This window comes from Caretta caretta, chromosome 15 (genome assembly GCF_965140235.1).
Source record: "Caretta caretta isolate rCarCar2 chromosome 15, rCarCar1.hap1, whole genome shotgun sequence".
NCBI lineage: Eukaryota > Metazoa > Chordata > Testudines > Cheloniidae > Caretta > Caretta caretta.
The window spans coordinates 33,365,304-33,391,879 of record NC_134220.1 but is presented as its reverse complement, the minus strand read 5'-3'; the positions used below and the strand labels follow the sequence as shown (position 1 = coordinate 33,391,879).

Here is a 26,576-nt window from a genome sequence, read left to right as displayed (position 1 = left end):
TGGAATAAAGAATCTCAATTTTCTTACATTAGTACTAATAGCAAATAATAATAATAATAATTAATAATAACTTCAATGTATATGGCATCTCTCATTCTTGTACTGTAGCTTGTTAAAGTTTGCAAGGGAAATCTAATCCAGCCTAATAGTAAGAATGGAGTGCCAGCTTCTGCTGAAAGGTCCTAGAAGCCCCAGCAAGGTAAGCAGAATTATCCTTACCAGTAAAGATGCCTGCGGGGTATGGAGTTTTGTAACTTTACCAATGATTTTCAAATGAAACTTTCTCCAGTTATTTTGTGCTGTACCTTTAAATCAGAATCTCTCAAAGGAAATAATTAGGTTTATAAGGAAATGGATTTGAGACTTTTCTCGCACATAAAGGGAGGTTGCCATGGAACTTTTCCAGAACCTTTCCTTAGCCCCACCATGAAGTTAAATGGAACAGCCTTTTGATTAGTGTCATGTTTCTAAATGGATGTAATAATGTCACAAAATGTCATGGCTGGGCAGCTCACCCAGCAAGTACAGATATGGTTCCAACTTTGAAGAACATAGTTCTAAACAACATGACATAGCAAGTGAGAATGACAAACAGACAGAGATGGGCAGAAGTGGGAAAGGAAGGACAATAATCAGATCACACAGTTACTTAGTATGACATGTGTGTATCTTAATGATTTTGTTACTTTTTTTTAAAGTATGGAGCCCTGCACTCATGTGGTGTTTAACCTTGCCTCCAATACCAGATGTTCCCTGAGGGATCTTTTCAGAAAGAAAAATCAGAACTGAAATAGGAGTCTCAGTGCAGATCATAAGAAGGATTCAACCCAAAATGTAACAGTTTTAGTTCAAATTAAATAAGGCAATGAATATGCTTCCATAACAATAAAATAATAATTCTTATCAGTTTGTCTGTAGAGTTTAAAGTACACAAAAGGTTAAAATCCCTGTTTTACATATGGTAAACTGAGGCACGGGGAGGTTTAAATGGCTTACTCAGGTCACACAAGGAGTCAGTACCAGAGTTGGGAATAGAACCTATGAGTTCTGTCTCCTATTTCCATACCAGACCTGTTGAACTGCACTGTTCCTCAATGATGCTGCATTTGTGGATAGCTTGGTCTGCATAACTATTATTATTTGTTGTTTATTCAGCATCAACTATTCAGTACTTAATTTCTTTGTGTCCATATGCTGTAGGTCCAGAACAGTGACCCTATGGCTGTGGTAGGTGCTAACAGAAACCTTTTTGCCTTAGAGTGAATACAGCGTTGTTAGCATTGTAAAGACTTGTTGTGCTCATAAGAAGAATGTGGGGACATTTCTAAGAGTAGAAGCCAATAATGAGTTAATTCCATCAAGTGATTAATTATAAAAATAATAATTCTGTACAATTACAAGTAAGAAATCATGAGACAAGAGCAACAGTTGGTGGTTGTTGTCTGATTTGCCTGCAGCACTGTGCGAGTCACACGGAGGTAACACGTAACTGTTGAAAGTGGGGGAAGGGGCACAATTTGAAGGTTTGGCCACCCTCCTGAAAAGCTCACCTCACCGCCCCCATGGGCAGGCCCTTCCCCTTCCCCTCAATTTTCCCTCCCTGAAAGCAGCAGTCCTTCCCTGCAGCACCCAGCTGTTGCTCCTGCCTCTCACCCGGCCTCCGAGATTACTTTATTGGCTCAGCTCCACCAGCTGCCATGTGGGCCCGGTGGCACCATGTGACCAGCTCTGAGTCAACAGAAAACCCGGGAGCCCCTGGAGGCTGGGTGATTTCCAGCCTGGCTTCCAAAGTCCCCCTGGCTGGGGCTCCTGTGCATTAGCCACCCCATGGCCCTGTTTATATCCCCTTTGTGAGTCCTGAACAAACACCAGGGCAGGTGCCTGGCCCCATGGGTTGGCAGTGATCCCATGGTGGGCCCAACCCTGCAAGCCTTGGGCAAGTGCGGAATTTGCCCCACACGCATGGGCCCCATTGTCGCTCGTGGGTCAGCACCAGCATGAGCTGAGGCTGCAAAGGGGGAGGACAAAAGGGGAGCAGCTTGCGATTGCTGGCATCTCTGCTTTGAAATAAACTACTGTGCACTCATGTTTTTAATCCCCTCCCTGCAAAAAAAGAAATAAAAATATAAACCCTGGCAGAAATCTGGGGGGTGGCATGTGGCCCTGTGTGTCCACCCCCACACATCACGTCTGGATATGGGCCATAGTGGGCAACCACCCTGTCTTCAGCACTCTTACTTGCTATTAGTAATGACCTTTTTTCCAGCTGTGAAAAGAGAAGAGCAAGAGGCAACAGAACAATTCTGCATATGGTCAAAGGAAGGCACAGTTCTAAAACCACTGCTTCTCATTAACAATAAAAGTATAGAAACACCCTGCAATGCCTGGTGAGAATCTGTTTGCACAGAACTGCCTCCTGGTTCACAGTGACAGAACAGGGGCCTTATTTCTGCCTCTGCATTTCAGTGCAAGAGAAAATCCTCTGGACCATGGGTTGATCTTTCATGGCTCTATGCCCCCTTGTTGGTTTTTAGTATATATAGTTAATGTTAATCCGTTAATAGTTTAAAAGCCATTCATCTCCATTAGATATGTTAGAACCTATGTCGCTAGACATGCCTTTGTGAGAACCCAGGCGTTGTATCAGCTTAGGCAGTCACATGCCCTCAAAGTACCAAGCAAAGCTGCTGTTCTGTTTCCTGGACTCCAGCTTGCAACTTAGGAGATGTGTGCAACTGTTTGGTGTTACTGAAAGGCAGCGTGTGTTACCATCTCTGCTCCAGTTTCACTGAAGCTGTTCCTGCATTGTCCTTAACATCACACGGAGATCAGAGTAGCAGCCATGTTAGTCTGTATTCGCAAAAAGAAAAGGAGGACTTGTGGCACCTTAGAGACTAACCAATTTATTTGAGCATAAGCTTTCGTGAGCTACAGCTACAGGTCACAAAAGCTTAGTCTCTAAGGTGCCATAAGTCCTCCTTTTCTGTTTCCTAATAGTCTAGGCTCCATCATGTCTCATGCCCTGGTTACTCTTTGTTTCTTTCTACAGCTGCCCAGCTGGACACTGTTTCTGGCTGTTTGTGCTGTCGGAATTGGAGGGACATTTCAATATGGATATAATGTTTCCATTATCAATGCACCCACTGTGGTAAGGCACCACCTTTATTGTTCCCATTCTTGTGCATTTTGGGCCCCGTTCTGTTCCACTGATGTCAATGGCAAAACTCACATTGACTTCAGTGGGAGCAGGAGACCTTTCATCTGTAGGATTCTGGATGACTCTCTGAGTTTCCAAGCGAGTTTCCAGTGAGTTTGTGTTTCAGTTACATATAACATTGATTTGGTCCATGTCTGTTCAATTCAGCAGAGAGTGCCAACTGACAAGTTATCAGAGGGACATAATCCTCCTTGGAGGACTCAAGGGAAGGACCTAGATGATAAAATAAATCTTTTCACCCTTTAACTTCTGTGGCTGGCTTAGCACAAAGTGTTACGGGCAGGATCATGGCAGCTGATAGAAAAAGACATTTTTAGGGGGGGTCAAGAAATTTTGCGTTTCTTTCTACCTGAAAATGTCCCTCAAAAGCTGTCACCCAACTTTTAGCTTCTGCGCCTGCTCTTAGTGGTCTTGAGTGTCCTGCATATTTACAGTAGAGGACCCAGAGAGAATTGGGGTAGAATGGCCCTGTGAAAAAGATGGGTGTGCATTTCTGCTAACAGCAGACTGATTTGCCAATTAAACTTGCAGCTTTCCTTTGTTACAACATTTAATGCTCTTAGTATGGTTAAAATATACTAACCATGAACAGATAAGTTGTATGCTGGAAAGAGAGCAGGGGGTGAGAAAATAGTGCTGTTTGTCTGCTCTTTGGATTTTTTGCTGACCAGAAAGTATGATGCACGCTGATTCCAGAGACTCTGAAAGTGAAATCTGCAGTCATTTCACAGTGTTAGGTGCTGACTTCCCCTCTACCTGGGGGGTGCTTGGACCCCCTCCCTCCCTCCATCCCAGACCCTGACCCCACCCCCCTCTTCCCACCCTTGCTCTGCCCCCACTCCACCCTTTCCCCCAAGGCCACACCCCCATCTGCCTCTTCCCGCCCCCTCCCCCCAGAGCACACCCTGTCCCCACTCTTCCCCCTCCTTCCCAGCGCCTCCTGCACGCCACAGAACAGCTGATCTACAGCAGGCGGGGTGGAAGAGAGGGGGGAAACTTGATCAGCAGGGCTGCCGGCAGGGGGGAGGTGCTGGCTACTGGGAGGTGGGAAGCACCCGCTAATTTTTTTCTGTATGTGCTCCAGCCCTGCAGCACCCACAGAGTCGATGCCTATGATTTGGGGCATCTAGGATTTTTATTTGGACTGAGACATGGATAGTGGTAAAATGCTATAAGCCACTAAAAACAGGGACTTAGAATGAAATTTCCATTGGATTCACTCAGTGGGTGTGTAGGTTAACAGTTTACAAATAAATGAAAGGTGTATGTCCCAAGGAAGGAGGAAGAATACTTAGGGTGGCTTAAGACAGCATTACTATGAGTCCTGGGATCAAATTAAGAAAAAGAAAATTTAGGCTGATTATCAGGATCAATTTCCTAACAGTGAGATTATTGAGTTGTGGAAGAGTCACCCCTGGGAAGGGACTTTCAAAACTAAACTGGCTAAAAGACTAAAAAGGGAACAAGCCTGCATTGGCTTCTTGGGAGATGAACTGTATGTGACCTAATAGGTCTTTTCCACCTTAGCTACCGTCAGTCCAACTAGTCTGGAGCTTCTTGACAGACTCAGTTAATAAAAACCCACGAGTAACTTTCCAAGACTAATATAACATCTCTTGTCTGAGTAGCGCAGAAATCCTTTCTTACTCTGAGATCTACATTAAGGGGGGGATTTTGAAAAGAGCACAAGTGATTTAGGAGCATGAATCCCATTAAGAGTCACACCCACCCAGCCACACCCCTTCATTCAGAAAGACGTGAAAGCTCTTTATTAACTTTACATGGAAGGATCATTCATCCATTACTTAAAGGCAGTCGCCCCTGAGATAAAGCATGACAGCAACACTGCACACAACAGTCTTTTTGAAGTAGGGAAACTATGTTTTGGCTGTATGAGTGAGTCAGGATTCTGCTAATTTGCAACTAGTTAGTAGCATTTTTGTGTAACACAGCTCTTCCGGGAATGGCTGATATTCAGTAAGATGTTTCCCCTTACACATGTTGGCTCTGAGGATGGGATCTCAAGCATTTGGGCTAAGTGATCAATTGTTTATTGAGATGCAAGTTGATTCACCACTCTGTATTTTCAGCACATCCACAAATTCCTAAATGAAACTTGGAGCAGTCGCTATCAGACAGAACTGAATCCAAGCTTGCTGACTCTCCTCTGGTCTGTCATTGCTTCCATATTTTCCCTTGGAGGTCTGTGTGGAGCTCACATTGGAGGCAGCGTGGCGATTAGACTAGGCAGGTGAGTTAAGCACATCAATGGAAGGTTTGGCAGCAAATCCTGTTTTCTTTTCCTTTTTGCACCTGGAAAGTGATAAAATCAAATAGAGAAAGAGCTCAGAAGGAAACATGCTTTATCCAGAAGACTCTTCCAGTTATTTAACTAGAAACAGAAATCAGTATTAGCTAATAAGGAATGGGAACTTCTACAGTATCCCTGGGACATGATCTCCAGGCTGGCCTCCAGTCACATGAACTTGGAAGAAGAGCCCTGAATTACAACCCGCCAGTCCAGTTCTTCTGATCAAACCCTTCTTTGTCAATATCAAATCAGGTCCCTTTATATTTAAGCATATGTGCACTCCATGCAGCATAAAACACATACAGTCATAGAGAAGATAGACATTGTAGGTGTGCGTATACGCACCCTGTATAGATATACAACCTGCACACTAGTATACACATGCTGCCAGGGTTGGCCCTAGGTGTCCTGATGGCCAGGGTGGAAAACACCCTCTCCCCCTCCCGCCCCCCACATACATAGAATCATAGAATATCAGGGTTGGAAGGGACCTCAAGAGGTCATCTAGTCCAACCCCCTGCTCAAAGCAGGACCAATCCCCAATTAAATCATCCCAGCCAGGGCTTTGTCAAGCCTGACCTTAAAAACTTCTAAGGAAGGAGATTCTACCACCTCCCTAGGTAACGCATTCCAGTGTTTCACCATCCTCCTAGTGAAAAAGTTTTTCCTAATATCCAACCTAAACCTCCCCCACTGCAACTTGAGACCATTACTCCTTGTCCTGTCCTCTTCTACCACTGAGAATAGTCTAGAACCATCCTCTCTGGAACCACCTCTCAGGTAGTTGAAAGCAGCTATCAAATCCCCCCTCATTCTTCTCTTCTGCAGACTAAACAATCCCAGTTCCCTCAGCCTCTCCTCATAAGTCATGTGTTCCAGTCCCCTAATCATTTTTGTTGCCCTTCGCTGGACTCTTTCCAATTTATCCACATCCTTCTTGTAGTGTGGGGCCCAAAACTGGACACAGTACTCCAGATGAGGCCTCACCAATATCGAATAGAGGGGGACGATCACGTCCCTCGATCTGCTCGCTGTGCCCCTACTTATACATCTCAAAATGCCATTGGCCTTCTTGGCAACAAGGGCACACTGCTGACTCATATCCAGCTTCTCGTCCACTGTCACCCCTAGGTCCTTTTCCACAGAACTGCTGCCTAGCCATTCGGTCCCTAGTCTGTAGCTGTGCATTGGGTTCTTCCATCCTAAGTGCAGGACCCTGCACTTATCCTTATTGAACCTCATCAGATTTCTTTTGGCCCAATCCTCCAATTTGTCTAGGTCCTTCTGTATCCTATCCCTCCCCTCCAGCGTATCTACCACTCCTCCCAGTTTAGTATCATCCGCAAATTTGCTGAGAGTGCAATCCACACCATCCTCCAGATCATTTATGAAGATATTGAACAAAACCGGCCCCAGGACCGACCCCTGGGGCACTCCACTTGACACCGGCTGCCAACTAGACATGGAGCCATTGATCACTACCCGTTGAGCCCGACTATCTAGCCAATTTTCTACCCACCTTATAGTGCATTCATCCAGCCCATACTTCTTTAACTTGCTGACAAAAATACTGTGGGAGACGGTGTCAAAAGCTTTGCTAAAGTCAAGAAACAATACATCCACTGCTTTCCCTTCATCCACAGAACCAGTAATCTCATCACAGAAGGCGATTAGATTAGTCAGGCATGACCTTCCCTTGGTGAATCCATGCTGACTGTTCCTGATCACTTTCCTCTCATGTAAGTGCTTCAGGATTGATTCTTTGAGGACCTGCTCCATAATTTTTCCGGGGACTGAGGTGAGGCTGACTGGCCTGTAGTTCCCAGGATCCTCCATCTTCCCTTTTTTAAAGATTGGCACCACATTAGCCTTTTTCCAGTCATCCAGGACTTCCCCCGTTCGCCATGAGTTTTCAAAGATAATGGCCAATGGCTCTGCAATCACAGCCGCCAATTCCTTTAGCACTCTTGGATGCAACTTGTCCGGCCCCATGGACTTGTGCACGTCCAGCTTTTCTAAATAGTCCCTAACCACCTCTTTCTCCACAGAGGGCTGGCCATCTATTCCCCATGTTGTGATGCCCAGCGCAGCAGTCTGGGAGCTGACCTTGTTCATGAAGACAGAGGCAAAAAAAGCATTGAGTACATTAGCTTTTTCCACATCCTCTGTCACTAGGTTGCCTCCCTCATTCATTAAGGGGCCCACACTTTCCTTGGCTTTCTTCTTGTTGCTAACATACCTGAAGAAACCCTTCTTGTTACTCTTGACATCTCTCGCTAGCTGCAGCTCCAGGTGCGATTTGGCCCTCCTGATTTCATTCCTACATGCCCGAGCAATATTTTTATACTCTTCCCTGGTCATATGTCCAACCTTCCACTTCTTGTAAGCTTCTTTTTTATGTTTAAGATCCGCTAGGATTTCACCGTTAAGCCAAGCTGGTCGCCTGCCATATTTACTATTCTTTCAACACATCGGGATGGTTTGTCCCTGTAACCTCAACAGGGATTCCTTGAAATACAGCCAGCTCTCCTGGACTCCTTTCCCCTTCATGTTAGTCCCCCAGGGGATCCTACCCATCCTTTCCCTGAGGGAGTCGAAGTCTGCTTTCCTGAAGTCCAGGGTCCGTATCCTGCTGCTTACCTTTCTTCCCTGCATCAGGATCCTGAACTCAACCAACTCATGGTCACTGCCTCCCAGATTCCCATCCACTTTTGCTTCCCCCACTAATTCTTCCCGGTTTGTGAGCAGCAGGTCAAGAAAAGCTCCCCCCCTAGTTGGCTCCTCTAGCACTTGCCCCAGGAAATTGTCCCCTACACTTTCCAAAAACTTCCTGGATTGTCTATGCACCGCTGTATTGCTCTCCCAGCAGATATCAGGAAAATTAAAGTCACCCATGAGAACCAGGGCGTGCGATCTAGTAGCTTCTGCGAGCTGCTGGAAGAAAGCCTCATCTACCTCATCCCCCTGGTCTGGTGGTCTATAGCAGACTCCCACCACTACATCACTCTTGTCCTGCCTGTCTGAGGAGGGAAAAAAGGAGTAGGACAACAGGGATGTGGTGCCCAGGATGGCTGGCAAGCTTTATTTGTGTTGGGTTTTTCAAAGCAGCAGCTGACGCAGCACGCACCAGAGCAAGGAACAGTGCCCCATGTTCTGAGAAAGGAGTCTTCTGTGAACATGACTGGGCGAAGGCTGGTGGAGGACTGGGACCAGGACCTAGAGTCCAGCCTCTTAATAAATAACAGTGGAACACAGGCTGCCACAATCCCTCCTGCCCCACAACAGCACATGGCCCAGCCCCACCCCACTGGCATCCCCACTCCATTCCCTCCCAGTCCACTGCAGTCCCAGAGCCGTGCTTTCCGCCCAGACCCTAACTCACAGGGGCATTTTGCGCCACACTCCTGATGAGCTCACTTTGCACAGGGAGAGCTGGGGAATAGGGGCAGAACAGTGTGTGGAAGGGAATGCAGGAACTCTGATTTCCCAGTGTGGTCAACTCAAAGGAGTTGCTGGTGGGAGCCAGACCCACTAAATGAGAGCAGCTGGAGTTGACTTTCAGATACCTCTCTCCCAGGGCTAGGCAGGGGCTGGAACCAGGCCCAGTTTGGAGGTTCTGCATCATCTGCTCCCTTCTCTCCCATCCCCAGGGATTTGGTGCTCCCTGAATGTTGGTGCTCCCTGAATGTTGTATTAACCAAAGGTGCTAACATAACCCAGTCACTGTCCAACACTAAACAGTGTTAAACAAGGTCCAGGAGTGGTATAGAGAGACCTCAGTCTGCTTAGTACTATGGCAAACGTACCATTAAAAATCCCTTTAATCTTTTATTAAAGATACAGAAAAAAAGGAAAAACAGTTAAAACATTTGAAATGTAAAGTATTAAGTAAGGGTTTCATTTTAACAACATCTCTTGTCCCTTTCCATTTAGCTGGAGACAGTTTTAGAAGGGAAAAACCCTTGTCTAACAGTGTCTTAGATGGTATCAAAGACAGTGATACCTGTCCTTTGGGGAAAGAGAAGAGGTTAGTTGATATGGGCTGGAGCTGCTGTTAAAGTGTGATTCTGTCTCATCTCAGTGGGTGCTGGGATTCAGCTGGAGCTGGTAGCAGTGGCGATGTGAACTGGGTCCCTCTCTCTGGTCAGGGCATCCCTCAAGATTAGCATGAAGAAGGTCTGCTGCCAGGAGATGGTGGGGGTGGCAGCAATGATGGGAAACTCTATCCAGTAGCCTCCATCTGTTCTTCCTTATTTTCCCCACAAAGTCTCTCTCTTTAAGGACCCAAAAAGGACTGATGGGTGCAACAGCCCCTTCCCTTATCTTTTTTACACCAATTAGGCCTAAAATCCAACATACCAGTTTTGGTTAATTGATTTTCAGTTCCATGTCTTCAGTTTTTGCCAAGCATGATTTCAGCATAGTCCTTAAACCATATCAGTAGGCCTTTCTGTTTAGACTAATTGAGTTTTTCTGTCTGCTTTTTGTACCTTTTCCCACCGTTTGTTATTATAGGGTATTTTGACATCTTATGAACTTTTACATATTTTTGTAGTTGAGCTCACAATTAGAGAGTAAATGTATAGCCCCAGTTATCACAACACTGCCCAGGGCGGCCACGCTGATCACCTGTCCTTTGAGCCAGTCCTGCATGCTGCAAAGAATTCATATACTTTACAGGTATTCCATAAGCACCTTGCATGCAAATAAAGAAACATACTCCATGTGCATGAGTGAGATCACATACACACACATTATTAGGCATGTCTGTTGTTAAATATAAAGTAGGCAGGCAACAGGTCTCCCAATTTCCAGTGAGTACTGTATTGTTGAAATGCAAAGCCTTTTCTCGGTACTATTGTAAGGCATTTTTCTTATAACAGTATGTTTCTGTGACCTTTGTTATTTTTACTTTTAGAAAAGGAGCTCTTCTGGTGAACAATTTCATAGCGATACTGGCCTGCATTTTAATGGGGATCAGTTTTCCAACAGGATTGTTTGAGTTATTGATGGTTGGCAGGTTTTTGATTGGCGTAAACACAGGTAAATGCATTTCTCTTCTTCTTGCCTTTAATAAATTATGGTGAATGGTATTAGAACATATAATTATAATTATTATTAATGATAATCCTTTAGATACTGTTGTAAATTTACATGTTGCTTTACAGACTTGGAGACAGGGATGTTCCCCTACAATTGTAATGTAAATGCTACTAAATTAAAACAATATAGAATATCACTACTACAATCTTGTTTCTAGTCTTCTAGACTTTTTGCCCAGTAATCCCTTTTCTATTAAAATCCAGTGCCTAGCACAACCCTACTGCTATGGAATTGGCCTGGGTGTAATATGAACTCATTATACTGGAAATAATGGCAAAGAGAACTGTGTCAGATGGACAATATCCTGGACAAACCTTGTGGATTTAAGATAAGTTAAACCTTACTAAATTAAATCTAATTCAGTAAGGTTTAACTTAACACCTTTGGGGTCCACTGTATTAAAAATGCATGTTGTGTATGGAACTGTATGTAACTCCTCTAGGTGGAGGGGGTGCCAGTGTAATTCCTTTGGCCTCTTTGAAGCCACTTCCTGGAGAGGTTTGCACGTACTACTTCAAACTGGATTCTCCAGGGACCAACAAAGAAAGAAACGGTTTTTGGATAAATATCCTGGTTTTAAACAGGCTCAGGGCTTTCTTCCTGATCTAGCAAATGCATAGGACTCCTGGTCCCTGGATGGCCCCAATACTTACAGAAGAGTTGGAAGGACTGGTCTACTGAGACCCTGTAAAACTCAGTGCTTGTTTTGAACCGAAGTTGGGATAAACCTGGAATCACAAGGAAACCCCTTGGCTAGGGTGTTGAAGAACTTCTTCTGCCAGAGCCCATGTTAGGGTTGGGGTGATCTCAAGTAAGCTTATTAGCATGCATGTAGGTTCGTTTATAGTTTTTAAAAAGTTTTCTCTGTAGTCCTTTTACCTTAAGAATAAAAAAGGCTTGTGTATCGAAGAGCTGTGTGATAACTCTAACTGGGCAGTCACACTATTCTCCATCTCTGAAGAGAAAGCAAGCAGGCCTGGTGGAGCAGTCTGTCTCTGCTGGGAATAACACAGTGCAGGCAAGGAACTGGTCAGCCTGGAGACATCCCAGTTAGAAAGGAGAGAGGCTGTTTCCACCCAAGAGAGGTGGCAGCCAGGTGAGCCAGTAGCCAGAGAGTGGGAGCCATTGCTGAACCACAGAGGGGAAATATGGGTGCAGTTGCCCTGGACTGTGACAAGAAACACTTCTGTTCTGACGTACAGGGAGTGATGATTTAAACAATAGTATTGGCAATGGGATCCCTAGCTCAAAAAAAAAAAAAAAAAAAAAAATCAGCAACAGATTGTGAGGAGAAAGGGAAGATGTAAGGGTGGCTGAGAAAGGAATAGAACAGGCTGGGTAGATTCTCGCAGCAGTAGCATAGAGGCAGAAGAACAAGGAGAAGAAAAACTCAGACAAGATCAGGGCAAGACACTTGTGTCAGGAAATAGTGTGAGAGTTAAGGGGCTAATCTACACTACTGTGCAACATCAGTGCAGCTGCACCAATGCAGCTGTGCCTCTGTAGCACGTCAGGTAAAGACATGCTATGCTGATGGGGGAGTGCTCTCCTGTTGGCATAATTACGCCACCTCAACGAGAGGCGGAAGCTATGTGGATGGGAGAGCGTTTCCTGCCAACATAGTGCGGTGTGGACAGCGCTTAAATTGATGTCAGTTACAGTGCTTGGGGGGGTGTGTGTGTCATTTTCACACCCCTGAGCGATGTAACTTACATCAACCTAAGATGTAGTATGCATCTGATGAAGAGAGCTGTAGCTCATGAAAGCTTATGCTCAAACAAATTTGTTAGTCTCTAAGGTGCCACAAGTCCTCCTTTTCTTTTTGCAAATACAGACTAACACGGCTGCTACTCTGAAACCTAAGTTGTAGTGTAGACAAGCCCAAGGTGAGGTGATATCTAATAAAAGATTCACCCACCTTGTCTCTCTCATATCCTGGAACCGACACAGTTACAACAACACTACAAACAGGAAACAGTGTGACAGGCAAAATACCTCATCATATGTTGCAGTCTACTGCGGAAGACATGTCATGGTAGCACAAAGAAAAGGAGTACTTGTGGCACCTTAGAGACTAACCAATTTATTTGAGCATAAGCTTTTGTGAGCTACAGCTCACTAAGTCATCCTAGGGATCATGGGACACTCCCGCTAATGTGTGTTCCATGACTCACTGTCTTGGCAGCAAAGAATTTGGTCCCACATATTCAACAGTAAAATAGGTCAGAATGCTTTAAGTGATTCACAGGCCCTTCAAAGTTTTAGGGATAACTAAAATGGGCAATTACAAAGTGTCAAGAAGCCAGCACAAGCTAATGTTCTGCTAAGGGGGTGTCAAAGCTGAACACATTCCCCTGATACTCACTGCCTAGTAGAACATGATAACAGGACAAAGTGCCTTGGACACAGGTCCATACAGAATGTCATTTACCAAGTCAAAAGCTAATAAGGTTTAATTTATAACAGGAAAATGTTTCCTCTTCTATCTATAGGTATTGGCATCTGTGTGCAACCTCTCTATATAGGGGAGGTTGCCCCAAAACATCTCCGAGGTGCTATGGCCATGGGCAGTTCCATATTTTTGACTGGAGGAATTCTGACAGGACAAATAATTGGTCTAAGGTTAGAAATATAGTCCTTTAGTGCCTTGAAATTACCAACTTCTAAAAGGTAACCAAACTCAGTAGTCACCTGCATTAGTCACCCAGCTTCTTCCAGTGGCTGTCTCTGTAGGGGGAAAGGGATAAAATCCCTCCCATACTCACATTGATCAGCTAACTGCTAGGTGACTTACATCATGTATCCATCCAGCTGTAGAGTATCCATGTGGAATCATTCTCTCTTTATCTGAGTCAGCCATAGCGACAGCTGTAAATTAGATACATTTATATGCTGAGATGATATTTCTGCAAGTGTCTAGCTGGAGCTTTAGCGCAAAACAATACAAGTGAGCTGAAACATGCAATTTAAAAGGGTGGGACTGATAGTAAAGGAATATTTGTTTATATGACATCCTGATAGAACCAGCAGGACCTGCATGTTAGAACATAAGAGCGGCCATACTGGGTCAGACCAAAGGTCCATCTAGCCCGGTATCCTGTCTTCCTACAGTGGCCAATGCCAGATGCCCCAAAGGGAATGAACAGAACAGGTAATCATCAAGTGATCTATCCCTTGTCACCCATTCCCAACTTCTGACAAACAGAGCGTAGGGACACAGAACCTGATCTGAGGATAATAAAATTAAAAATTTATTTCATTAAGTTTACCAAAGGCTTCCAGCAGTCATATCAGCCTCTGCTGGATCCGGTACTCTGCATAATAGCACAATGTCTGCTGCTTCTCCCTTCTAGTACCCAGAACCTTCTGAAGTCTCCTTTCCTTTACCTTATCCCCAACTCTTGACCTCCTCTTCCCCCACTGACCACTGTAGGTATGAAGTGCCATCAGTGCTTTCCTATACCAATACTACACAGTTAAAAGAATCACAAGGGTAAGGGGGCCACTTTTAAGAATTTGTCCTTCTAGCTTAGTCTGTTAACATTTTTAAAGCAGCTATTAATATTTTAAATCCCATTGCATTTTTAACAAGTTTACATTGCCCAAAATACATCATGATGCAGGTCCCAGGCATAAGCTGAATGAATTCCTCATGTTTTTACTTGTTCTAAATTTAATTTCACATTATTGGCAGGTCCTGGCTTGGCAGGTCCTGGAGGCTGAGGTCCTTAGAAACAGTGCAACATAGACAACAGCAGGGCAAGTTTCCCCTGTTGATGTGTCCCAACGCTTAGTGGGTAGTACCTAGTTTAGGGGTGAAGAGGTAGTTAATTCTCCCTATGCCATTAATTCTCTTGCCTCTCTGTTGACACTGACAAGAAATGGGTGACTTTTGAAACAGGGAGACCTTTCACCTAGGAACTAGACTATTTTTGATAGGATCAGCATCTCATTTCTAGCAGAGCACTGAAAGGCCACTAGCAGATACTTACTTTTCTTTTTGTTTTTCACTCAGGGAATTACTTGGTGGAGAAAAATATTGGCCTTTCTTGCTCTCCAGCAGCTGTTTCCCAGCATTAGCCCAACTATTCTTTCTCCCTTGGTTTCCTGAAAGTCCCAGGTATCTTCTTATTGACAGAGGGGATGAGACAAAATGCACCAAGGGTAAGTTACAGCACTTATTCTCTCCTCCTGTCCCTAGGAAACCACAAGATTAACATAGATCGCGCCTCTCTCTTCTCTTCATCTCCCCTGTACAAGTCCCATCTCCCTTCCTTCTCTCAAGAGAATCCTAAAACCCGATAGCTCATGTTCCTTTCCCAGCAGGCTCACAGCCTTGACACTGCTGGCTCACCTGACCTCATCTACCTGCTCAAATCCCCCTGGCTATAGGTCATTTCCCTCTGAGCTCCGTGCTAGTTTCTTTGGGCCTATATCCTGACCACTGTCCCTTGCAGGAGGGGTTGGGCACTGCCTGGGCGAGGGGTTGAGCATTGCCGTGGCAAGGAACTGGCAGGAAGGAACTGGCAGGAAGGAGAGGCAGGAGGTGTCTGTCGGACAGGCCATCAAAAGAAATGGGTTCATGGCAGGACCGGTGTTGCCAACTCTTCCAGGTGGGAATTGGCTGGAGCCTGTCTGTGATGATCTGAGAAGCAATCCTTTGCATTTCACCTGGCCTGGGGGAAAATCCGTTTGATTGTCTGTCTGTCTGTCTTCCCCGCCTGCCTGCCTCCTGGGGAGGAGCAGCCAATCAGAGCTGCTGCAGGAAGCAGGCAGAGCTCTCCCCTTGCCTCAGGAGCCCAGAAGACATTTTGGGTTAGGGGAGGGAGCAACTTATGCCATTACCACTTGAGGGGAGGGAGGAGCAGAAAGAGCTAAGCAGTTCACAACAGCTCCGCTTTCTCCTCCTCTCTCTCCCACTGTGAATAATGAGTCACTCTGCTCCCTGTTCCTCTCCCTCCCATCCTGGAGAGAGGGTAAAGGACCTCTCGAGCTGCCCCGTTAGGCCTGGATAGGGGGAGAAGAGGACCATACCCCAGCTGCCAACCCCTCTCCTGAGAGACGGGAGTGAAGAACTGCAAGAGCTGCAGGAGGAGAAGAGGTGGGAGGGTGAATAATTGCAGGCTGGGGTAAGTGGGCAGATGTATAGATCACAGAATTAATTAATTTGAATGTTTGGGTTTAGGAAGAATTTGGATCTCTGTGCCATCAGGCTGCCAGTGAGAGCTCTTGCAGCAGGTGACAAAATCACCATATTCAATTATTTGGGGAGTTGGCACACCCACATAATGGGGGTGAGCATGGGGAATTAGAAATTCAAAAGACAGACCACAACCCACAATATATACTTCAAAGTCTTATGATTTTGGGCTAGTCTAATGGTTTTTAAATTTTTGGGGTTGGTAGTACTTCAAGAACACTCAGGATTTACTGCAAGCATGATCGCCAATATGGCCTGTTACTTCCTATTCAGCCAAATGTGGATCTTTATAAACTTTAAGAAATGGTCATTCCACAAACCAAAAAAAAACCATGGGGGGGCTTGTCTATTGCTATAAGAGTTAATATGGGGGAAATTAATTCTTGAGAGCTGGTTGCTTCTTTTGGCCATCCCAAGAAAAGAAAAGGAATGTGATAGCGGGTTGAAGCAAAGCCTCCAGTTTTAAACTGTTTGGATGTTTATCATCTGGAAAACCATGTGGTGCTCCTGGCCCAGATATGGACTGGTCACAGAGCTTTCTTCTGAGCAAGATACACACCAGATGTATTCATTATAAGATCCTTTAATGCTCTGCCAGGTATGGCTGAGGTTAGCTTAAATAAGATATTTTACACACTGTGTCACCTAGTGGCTGAACGGTATGATCCATTTTGGCATTCCATTACACCTCCAGTCTTGGTTACCTTTTAAATACCTTTTTTTCTGTTGACATCTCATGTGTGAGAGAAATATGGGGTCTCAGAATTATTAGCCATAGCTCTTTTCAAGTAGGAAGTACCCTATTCTCCTTAAAAAGAACAGGAGTACGTGTGGCACCTTAGAGACAAACAAATTTATTAGAGCATAAGCTTTCGTGGGCTACAGCTCACTTCATCGGATGCATAGAATGAAACATATAGTAAGAAGGTGTATATATATATATATATTATATATATATATATATACACACACACACACACATATATACAGAGAACATGAAAAGGTAGAATAAGAGGCTAATTAAGATGAGCTATTATCAGCAGGAGAAAAAAACTTTTGTAGTGATAATCAAGATGGCCCATTTAGACAGTTGACAAGAAGGTGTGAGGATACTTGACATGGGGAAATAGATTCAATATGTGTAATGACCAAGACACTCCCAGTCTCTATTCAAACCCAAGTTAATGGTATCTAGTTTGCATATTAATTTAAGCTCAGCAGTTTCTCGTTGGAGTCTGTTTTTGAAGCTTTTCTGTTGCAAAATTGCCACCTTTAAATCTGTTACTGAGTGGCCAGAGAGGCTGAAGTGTTCTCCTACCGGTTTTTGAATGTTATGATTCCTGATGTCAGATTTGTGTCCCTTTATTCTTTTGCGTAGAGACTATCCAGTTTGGCCAATGTACATGGCAGAGGGGCATTCCTGACACATATCACATTGGTAGATGTGCAGGTGAACAAGCCCCTGATGGAGTGGCTAATCTGATTAGGTCCTATGATGGTGTCACTTGAATAAATATCGCAAAAAGAAAAGGAGTACTTGTGGCACCTTAGAGACTAACCAATTTATTTGAGCATGAGCTTTCGTGAGCTACATCTGATGAAGTGAGCTGTAGCTCACGAAAGCTCATGCTCAAATAAATTGGTTAGTCTCTAAGGTGCCACAAGTACTCTTTTTCTTTTTGCGAATACAGACTAACACGGCTGTTCCTCTGAAACTTGAATAAATATGTGGACAGAGTTGGCATTGGGCTTTGAAACTGCTGAGCTTGAATTAATATGCAAACTAGATACCATTAACTTGGGTTTGAATAGAGACTGGGAGTGGCTGGGTCATTACACATATTGAATCTATTTCCCCATGTTAAGTATCCTCACACCTTCTTGTCAACTGTCTAAATGGACCATCTTGATTATCACCACAAAAGTGTTTTTTCTCCTGCTAATAGCAGCTCACCTTAATTAATTAGCCTCTTACTCTACCTTTTCATGTTCTGTGTATGTAAGTGTATCTATCTTATCTATCTATCTATCTATCATGACTAAATTCCTGCTCTACCTTGGTGGGTCTTGCGCTTATTGGTGGATTTGCTCGCCTTGGAGCTTCACGGCAGCCCTCAGCTTGGCCGTTTTTTCTGAACCCACAGCCCAGGTCCACTCCTCCTGTGTCTGACCAGGAGTTGGGAGGATTTGGGGGGAACCCAGGCCCTCCCTCTACTCCGGGTTCCAGCCCAGGGCCCTGTGGAATGCAGCTGTCTAGAGTGCCTCCTGGAACAGCTGTGCGACAGCTACAACTCCCTGGGCTACTTCCCCATGGCCTCCTCCCAACACCTTCTTTATCCTCAGCACAGGACCTTCCTCCTGGTGTCTGACAATGCTTGTATACCTCAGTCCTCCAACAGTCCGTGGTCTCACTCTCAGCTCCTAGTGCCTCTTGCTCCCAGCTCCTCACATGCACACCACAAACTGAAGTGAGCTCCTTTTTAAAACCCAGGAGCCCTGATTAGCCTTCCTTAATTGATTCTAGCAGCTTCTTGATTGGCTGCAGGTGTTCTAATCAGTCTGTCTTAATTGTCTCCAGAAGGTTCCTGATTGTTCTGGACCCTTCCCTGTTACCTTACCCAGGGAAAAGGGGCCTACTTAGCCTGGGGCTAATATATCTGCCTTCTATTACTCTCCTATAGCCATCTGGCACAACCCTGTCACACTATATATATATATATATATATATATATATCTTCTTACTATATGTTCCATTCTATGCATCTGATGAAGTGGGCTGTAGCCCACGAAAGCTTATGCTCAAATAAATTTGTTAGTCTCTAAGGTGCTACAAGTACTCCTGTTCTTTTTGCGGATACAGACTAACACGGTTGCTACTCTGAAACCTATTCTCCTTGTTGTTCAAATTCCAAAAAGTAATGAAGGAGTCCTAATGCAACAGGTGCCAAGTGTCCCATGAAAGTGCAGGTGAAGTCCACGCATCATAACACAAACTTGACACAAAAACAATGAGGATAGTGGTGGCACCTTAAAGACTAACAAATTTATTTGGGCATAAGCTTTCATGGGTAAAAAACCCACTTCTTTAGATGGAAGGAGTGAAAATTACAGATACAGGCATAAATATATATTGGCACATGAAGAGAAGGGAGTAACCTTACAAGTGGAGAACCAATGTTGAAGGCAAAAAGCAAATGCCGCTCGTTGAGGGTGGAAGATTTTTTGTCACCAGGAGAGCCGACAAACAGCGGCTACACTGCGTGACTTTTAGTGGCACAGCTCTAGTGATACAGCTATGTTGCTAAAAGCTGTGTAGTGTAGACATAGCCTGATCTGGATCTGGATCTTCAGTTTAAACTGATAAAAGAACAGCAAGGAACAAACAGCCTTTTGTTCCTGTTCTGGGATCAAATGAAGACCTCTGGATTTGAGAATATGCTCTGTGGAGAAAGTCTGGGATATACACCTGAACACACTTAAAACTACCTTCACTAAACAAAGACACTCCACCAAAGAAGTAGATCACATTATGGAACAGGCCACCTGAATATCCCGAGAGAACCTGCTTCAATATAGAAATAAAACCCCCTCTGACCACACACCCCAGTAGTCACCTACCACCTCTTGCTGGAACCCATACAGGGAATCGTCAAACAACTACGACCCATACTTGATGGGGACCTCATCATGAAAGAAGCCTTTCCTGAACCCCCATTTCTGGCCTTCAAACAAGCCCCCAACCTCTCCAGCTCAACATCAGAAGCAAGCTTCCCACAGACCAGGACACACCAACTCAAAGCATCACCAGACTTTGCCAGAACAACAGATGCAAAATGCACAGACATACCTCCACTGCTGCCATGATCAACACTGCATACAACACACCTTTCAAGATCCATGGATCCTACACATGCCTATCACAACCTCCTCCAGTGCACTAAATGCCTCAATAACAACTGTGTGGGTGAAACCAGACAAGCACTACATTCTCAAAAGAGCTCACACAGGAAAATGTCTCTGTCTCTTTATTTTAGTCCATTAAACATATTCCATTGGCACAACATAACAATTGGCATAACAAGAGATGTGACGTACTCAGTACTTCCCTTTCAGCTGTTTAGAACCTCCCCCTCCCCCCCTTTTTTTTCATTCACAGGTTGATGTGGGAGCCTAATGTTTCTATTAGGAAAACACTTTAAAATATGGGTTATGCTCCTAAACATCTGATGAAGTGAGCTGTAGCTCACGAAAGCTCATGCTCAGATAAATTGGTTAGTCTCTAAGGTGCCACAAGTACTCCTTTTCTTTTTGCGAATACAGACTAACACGGCTGTTCCTCTGAAACTAGTTCAATTAAGTCTCTCTCCATCTCCCCCCCCCCAAAAAAAAAATTCAAAAAGAAAAATGAACACCAACCTCCACCAAACAGCCCCCCCCCCCGCCAAAATAAAATAATGGCTTGTCTCCCCGCTTCCCTTGAAAATCACAGTTTCTGCTCAGATCCCTGCAAAGGTCAGCTCACAGAGGAGAATAGATGGATTTTCAGAGTCTAAGGTCGTTTTGGAAGTATGGTGAGGCATACGGAGATATCGTGTCATTTTTTCTTATTAGCTTTGAAGCGTTTTCATGGGCCCTTGCACTACCACGAGGAGATGGAAGATATAAAGAGAGAACGTTTTGCCTTAAACGGGGAGAAACCCAAGAAACCGTGGCAACTATTTGGTGATCGCAATGTAAAGTGGCAGCTCATTACGGTGATTGTGATGACTATGGGCCAGCAGCTCAGTGGGATAAATGCTGTAAGTGAATTCCTCACTATTCAGAAGCCAAACAATTTGTTTTAAAGTTTTGCCTGTCTAATTTCCATCTGGCTTTGATCTTCGTTAAAAATAGGGAACTCTGATATAGGAGCTATGGAGAGCACGGGGTATAGGAGAAGAGAGAGGATCTTTATTTTACTGATGGCGATAGGGAAAAGCCTCATTCAACTGAAAATATCAGGAAATATTAATGCCAAATTTGGATGATAGAGTGGAAGTTTGTTTTGCTTTGTTTTTTAACTCTCTCTATCCAAAGTCAGCATAATACGTAGGTTTCCTGGAGCAAGAGCCCTACTACTGCTTGTCTTTATGTCATTGGCATTTGACAAAATGATTAAAGCTCCATCATCCCCTCTCATGTTGCATAAACAGCAAAACTTAAGTTACTACATCTTGCTTCACTTCTCATGACTGAATCTCTCCTGTTTCTTTTTTCCCTTGGACAAATTACTTTTGGGTTTGGTTTTATGTTTTGGATGTTTTTGTTTTTTTTTAAAGTACTTCTAGTTCTAGGTTAACACAGTAAGGGGAACCCATTTGCCTCTTGAAGCAGGGTTGGAGTTCAGATTGCAGAATAAGCAGGGCTCCCACTAGGTCTCTGAACTAATGTGCCTTAGCCCTGGTCTCGCTCCAACTGTGTGTGGAAGTGCAGGCTGCACACTTTGTGTGATCTTTCACACACACTAGAATGTATCATAGCTCAGGCAAACTCTTTCTTATATTGTTCACAAGATAATGTTCAGACTATCAGATTTGTTTTTGTTAGCAGTAAATTTACCTAGAGATTGAATTATAGATTTCCCTTTTTGTTTTCATGGTTTTAGTAAGTTATAGGATGCAATTTACTCAAAGGCTGCTTAGTGTATGAGCCCAATTCTTCCTGTTGCTGATGATTTCACTGCTCAAGCACATTGGCACAGCTCTGTTGATATTTTCTTGTAGATTTACTTCTATGCAAGTTACATTTTTAAACAAGCTGGGATCCCTGCAGAAAAAATTCCATACGTTACTCTGGGCACAGGAGCTTGTGAATGCCTTACAGCCCTCACTTGCGTAAGTGATAAATTCTACTTCTACCATACCTGTTATTTTTATTATAGAAAAAGAGAGATGGGGGAATGTGGCATCAGTGTTAACTGAGAAAGTGATATTCCGTCCACAGGGTTTGCTGATTGACTACATGGGCAGAAGACTGCTCATCATTGGAGGATACACCCTGATGAGCTTTTGGTGCATAGTGTTAACATTCTCCCTGACGTATCAGGTATTAAGAAGCACTCATGTGGACCATGAAATGCAATACTGTTTGTTTGAAAATTTGTGAGATTATAGAGCAGCAGAGCTTTTAACGTTGGAGAACATCCTCTCTTGGCAGTCAGAGAAGGAACAAGAGTTGCACAGTTTAAACAACAATGTAGGTCATGACCAAACTTTTAAAAAAATTGTTGTGTCTCAGCTTGAGCACTGAAAAATCGCTAAAGGTGCCCCATTTTCAGAAAGAACTCTGTTCCTCCTCTTTGAAGATCAGGCCTTTCTTAGGTGTTTCAAATTGGGCACTCAAAAACCGAGGAATGCAAAATCACTAGTCACTTTTGAAATATTGGCCAAAAGCTCATGGGGTCCTGACATCTTATTACTCTATAGCAGTCCTTCAGAAAACATTAAATTTACAGCTGTGAAGTTGCTATTTCATACAGATTATCCTTGTTCTGAATTACATTGATTAACAGCCAATAACCTCTGATTGCACTGACTGCAGGATTCCCAAGAGTTCTGAATTTGTTTCTGGCACCTAATAGCGTATTTGCAAACAACATCACAATGCTATCATTCAAGATTTGGTCCTGAGTATAAATTCTGGAGCTCTGTGTCTAATGCTGGTAGGATTAAATAATGACAAAATATACTTTCTAACTTTAAATTAATAATAATCCCCACATAAAATACTACCTAAAGAAAAAGTTAAGTTTGAGACTCCATTTCAGTCACTTAACTGTAAATGTCCTGTACAAATATTGTAGTTATAGAAAGAAATACTAAAAAGCCAACCAAATCAGATTTATGTTTAAATTTACAAGAAACTAAGATACTTGTAAGTATGGAAGTTCACAGCTAAGGTACTTATACTGCCTTAATTCTGCCCCTATAAAGATAGAACACTAGCAAGGAAGGGAAGATTGGAGGCTATCAAAAATACATGCAACACAAAATTGGTTTTATACAGCTAAATTCATTCATATGCCTCTGATAAGTGTGCTGCTTCACCATCATACTAACCTTTGTGTTTTTAATGTAAATAAATGTTATTTCATTATTCGGGCCTAGAAAGTTTGTACACATTACTTATGTGTTTAATGACACTTAGATAATAGACTGCCCATGGGATTATAGGGCTCCACCGTGGGAGGCTAAACAGTGATAAAACTATATTAAAGTTAAACTAGTAATAATACAAAAAGAACAGGAGTACTCGTGGCACCTTAGAGACTAACAAATTTATTAAAGCATAAGTTTTCATAGGCTACAGCCCACTTCATCGGATACATAGAATGGAACATATTGTAAATATATATTACGCACACACACACACAGATCAGTTGGAAGTTGCCATACAAACTGTGAGAGGCTAATTAGTTAAGATGAGCTATTATCAGCAGGAGAAAAAACACTTCTGTAGTGATAGTCAAGATGGCCCATTTAGACAGTTGACAAGAAGGTGTGAGGATACTTAACATGGGAAAATAGATTCAACATGTGTAACGACCCAGACACTCCCAGTCTCTATTCAAACCCAAGTTAATGGTATCTAGTTTGCATATTAATTCAAGCTCAGCAGTTTCTGGGTGGAGTCTGTTTTTGAAGCTTTTCTGTTGCAAAATTGCCACCTTTAAATCTGTTACTGAGTGGCCAGAGAGGCTGAAGTGTTCTGCTACCAGTTTTTGAATGTTATGATTCCTGATGTCAGATTTGTGTCCCTTTATTCTTTTGTGTAGAGACTGTCCAGTTTGGCCAATGTACATGAAAGCTTATCCTCTAATAAATTTGTTAGTCTCTAAGGCGCTACAAATACTCCTGTTCTTTTTGTGGATACAGACTAACACGGCTGCTACTCTGAAACCTAGTAATAATACAGAATTTTACTTTGATTTTACAGACTTAAAGGAAAGTTTTGCATCTACTAATTATAAATATTACTAACAATGGGGACTCAAGCACTACTAAGTATTTGTGAAATTGATTGACTAGTGTATTTTATTGCTTTAAAAGCAATAACAAGAAGAAATTGGCTATTACTAGCAATTAATGGCTGATAGTGACTAAATGGAATTTGATCAGTTTACAACAAAATATGGCAAGCTGTGGGATTTGAAACATTATTTCATTTATACACTGTAGTATACTAAGAAGCAGGGATTAATTTAAATACACATGACTTTCTCATTCTTCGAAGACACTTGTTTGATTTATTGAAAGCTAATTATTATCTGAGTCAGTAACCAATTTTGTGTTATTTATTCAGAAAGTCATTTATGGGTTCAAAGGCTAAACACTTGACTTTAAACCAAATGTTAAGACCTGATGACTGAAATCTGAACTAAATACTTTTCATGCTCTTTTTTCAGGAGCTGTACCCCTGGGTGCCTCATTTGAGCATGGCATCTATATTTGCTTTCATCCTGAGCTTTGGGTTAGGTCCAGGTATTGCACATTCATGAACTCTTGTTTATAAAATTGCCTAAAATGTATCATCTCTAAAATAGTGCCAATATTGTCCGTAGTGTAAGCAAGACAGCTAATACTTCCCATAGGGATGCTGATGCTCCGGCTAAGACAACCCAAATGCACAGAATGGCATAGGATGATATGACCAATACAGTGCATTCCTTCACTGTATGCTCTCTTCAAGGCCATGAAGTGGCCTTCATTCTGGTATCTTTGATGCACCCAAACCACATAGGAAGCAAGTATACAGTACTGTGGAAAGGGATCAGAAAGTCATAGAGGATCACAAGCTACATATGAGTCAACAGTGTAACACCTGAAAAAACAAAAACTAAAAAGAAAATATTCTGGGATATAGCAGCAGGCATGTTGTAAGCAAGACACGAGAAGTAATTCTTATGCTCTATTCCACACTGATTAGGCCTCAACTGCAGTAGCGTATCCAGTTCTGAATGCCCCATTTCAAGAAAGACGTGGCTAAATTGGAGAAAGTCCAGAGAAGAGCAACAAAAATGATTGAAGGTCTAGAAAACATGACCTATGAGGGAAGATTAAAAAATTGGATTTGTTTAGTCTGGTGAAGAAAAGACTGAGGGGGACATGATAACAGTTTTCAAGTACATAAAAAGTTATTACAAGGAGAAGGGAGAAAATTTGTTTTTGTTGTCCTCGCCTCAGAGGTTAAAAAGCAATGGGCTTAAAATTGCAGCAAGGGAGGTTTAGGTTGGATATTAGGAAAAAATTCCTAACTGTCAGGGTAGTTAAGCACTGGAATAAATGGACTAGGGAGGTTGTAGAATCTACATCACTGGAGATTTTTAAGAGCAGGTTAGACAAATACCTGTCAGGGATGGTCTAGATAATACTTAGCCCTGCCTTGAGTGCAGGGGTCTGGACTAGATGACCTCTCAAAGTCCCCTCCAGTCTTATCATTCTATGAGGCTTGTTGTCATTGTACTTTTAATGGGCCCTTACTCATGCTAAGTTGTACCTTACTCTCTGAGCAGTTCCACTGAAATTAATAAGACTACTTCTGTAAAAGGGTACACCTTACTCTGAATAGGGGTTATCAGAATCTGGACCAAAAAAAGTGTCCAAAAAAAAAAAATTTGGTTAACAAAAAGGATTTATATATAGATCTATCTATATCTTTTACATCCAGGTCAGCTAATGGCACATTCAAAAGCAACTATTTTCTTTTGTTTTTGCTTGAAACTTTCCCTGAAAATGCACACTTACCCTAAGAATCTGTTCTGTTTCTGAAATCGATCCCCAGGTGGTATAACAAATACATTGACTGCTGAATTATTTACCCAGTCTTCACGTCCTGCTGCTTACATGATAGGAGGATCTGTTAGTTGGCTGAGTTTCTTCACAATAGGAATGCTCTTCCCCTTTATAGTGGTACGTATCCGTTACATATACTATCTTCTCTCAGTTGCCTCATGTTCACTTGACTTCTTGCAGAGAAATTTTCCTAGACACAGAAATTGCTCTTCTTTATACAATAAAGAACTTAGTGCTTAGATTAAGATAAGTGAAAACTCTCCTTCAACAAAGGTATTATTAGAGTCAGTCACTCTTAGTAGGCAAGTTTATTTTAGATATCTACAAATAATACAAAAACACACAATAGAAGACAATAAAGTCAGACTGCATATGGAGGACTAATCTCCAGGTTAGGTTTATGATGAGAAAAAATTGAAGAAAAAGTATAAAGAATTCTCACCAAGTTCAGAGATTCATAGGTCACATCTCCTGTCAGCATCTCTTGTTATTGCTTAGCTTGTTAGATCAGAAAGAGGTAATAACTCTGTAACAAATGGTTTACTTCTTATTTGAGGCCATACCACATTTGTCCAAACTCAGTTGAGGACAATCACTTACAATGGAAAATATCTTTGGTCAAGAGAGATATTATTTTAGTGAAGAAAATACATGTTGCCAAATTCCATTTCTAGTCTAATCATTTCAGTTACTCTACTTGGTCTTGCAAAGAAATTCAATATATAGAGACACTACTGAAAAGAGATACTGCCTACTGAACTGAGAAACTCTTTTGCGTGCAACCCTAAAAATATCAAATAATTGACGTGTTCTCAGAATAAGTATTTACATAGGGTGGACTCTATGAAGTTACCTAGGTGCCTAAGTCTTGTTTATAGGAGGGAGTGATGGTGGTATCCACATTATAGCTTTTAG

At 42.8% G+C, this 26,576-nt stretch overlaps 1 protein-coding gene across 2 annotated transcripts in view; it reads left to right on the top strand.

Annotated features, from left to right (window-relative positions):
- LOC125623047 (solute carrier family 2, facilitated glucose transporter member 11) overlaps nt 1–26,576 on the top strand; it is a 30,542-nt gene that overhangs the window by 2,618 nt on the left and 1,348 nt on the right. For both annotated transcript variants that reach the window (XM_075120133.1, XM_075120132.1), the window contains exons 2-12: nt 109–199; nt 3,050–3,148; nt 5,308–5,468; nt 10,447–10,571; nt 13,124–13,253; nt 14,647–14,795; nt 20,443–20,630; nt 21,594–21,704; nt 21,814–21,915; nt 24,275–24,350; nt 25,651–25,778. In XM_075120133.1, the coding sequence (XP_074976234.1) occupies nt 155–199; nt 3,050–3,148; nt 5,308–5,468; nt 10,447–10,571; nt 13,124–13,253; nt 14,647–14,795; nt 20,443–20,630; nt 21,594–21,704; nt 21,814–21,915; nt 24,275–24,350; nt 25,651–25,778 (1,314 nt within the window). In that variant the 5' untranslated portion in view covers nt 109–154. The remainder of the gene's footprint in view (nt 1–108; nt 200–3,049; nt 3,149–5,307; nt 5,469–10,446; nt 10,572–13,123; nt 13,254–14,646; nt 14,796–20,442; nt 20,631–21,593; nt 21,705–21,813; nt 21,916–24,274; nt 24,351–25,650; nt 25,779–26,576) is intronic.